This window comes from Charadrius vociferus, unplaced genomic scaffold (genome assembly GCF_000708025.1).
Source record: "Charadrius vociferus isolate BGI_N301 unplaced genomic scaffold, ASM70802v2 scaffold170, whole genome shotgun sequence".
NCBI classification, from domain to species: domain Eukaryota; kingdom Metazoa; phylum Chordata; class Aves; order Charadriiformes; family Charadriidae; genus Charadrius; species Charadrius vociferus.
The window spans coordinates 4846-5654 of NW_009646407.1; the positions used below are offsets into that span (position 1 = coordinate 4846).

General features: G+C 42.5%; 1 protein-coding gene across 1 annotated transcript; it reads left to right on the forward strand.

The window, feature by feature from the left end:
- Nucleotides 1–284: 284 nt before the first annotated feature.
- Nucleotides 285–541, forward strand: LOC104295781 (lipoma HMGIC fusion partner-like 2 protein; the record flags this gene model as incomplete). Its single annotated transcript, XM_009895573.1, has 1 exon — nt 285–541. A coding segment is annotated over one exon (257 nt), but the record flags the coding sequence as incomplete, so codon positions are not given.
- Nucleotides 542–809: the final 268 nt, after the last annotated feature.

The following is an 809-nucleotide window of genomic DNA, read 5'->3' on the forward strand; positions in this document are numbered from 1 at the left end:
GCAGCATCGTAACCTCTCCTGCCCTTGCTACCCCTGCTATATCTTACCTTATTCTTTCCACGCAGGCATTTTTCCTTCCCTTCCCTCTGCATCCATGTATACACTGCACGGTATATACTAGGGAACAATCAGTAAAGGAAGGATGGATGGGAAAGAGTCATCTTCTCCCAATCCTGGTACTTATGAGTGAGTAGTCACCATGATAACCATTACTACATGTGCTGTGTTTGGTGTTAAACTGATCATTTGTTAAACTTCTCTTTTATTTTTGTTTTTATTTCTAGGCCTCTTCCTTATCTTCGGCTTGACACTTTACCCTGCAGGTCAGGGATGCCAGAAAGCAATAAGCTATTGTGGACCTTATGCTTCTGCTTACAAACTAGGAGACTGCTCCTTGGGCTGGGCTTTCTACACAGCTATTGGTGGCACTATTCTGACGTTCATCTGTGCAGTCTTCTCGGCGCAAGCTGAAATAGCCACATCCAGTGACAAAGTGCAAGAAGAAATAGAGGAAGGAAAAAACCTTATCTGCCTCCTTTAACTCCAGTGAAAAAAACACCAGCGTATGGATCTTAATTTGCATTCCATTGACTGGACAAGCAGATCCACTTACCTGTTTCCACCATGTGTGTGATTGAGCCCCATGCATTTCAGCCCTGAACTACTGAAATGGTCTTTCTTCCTTGTTAGGCAATGAGAATCAAAGGATCCCAAGAAAGCAGAATGTAAATACTTGGGAATTTTTTGGTTTCATTCTATTATCAGGATGCAGTGGAATTTATTAATCTGATTGGGGAGATGCGGAATCA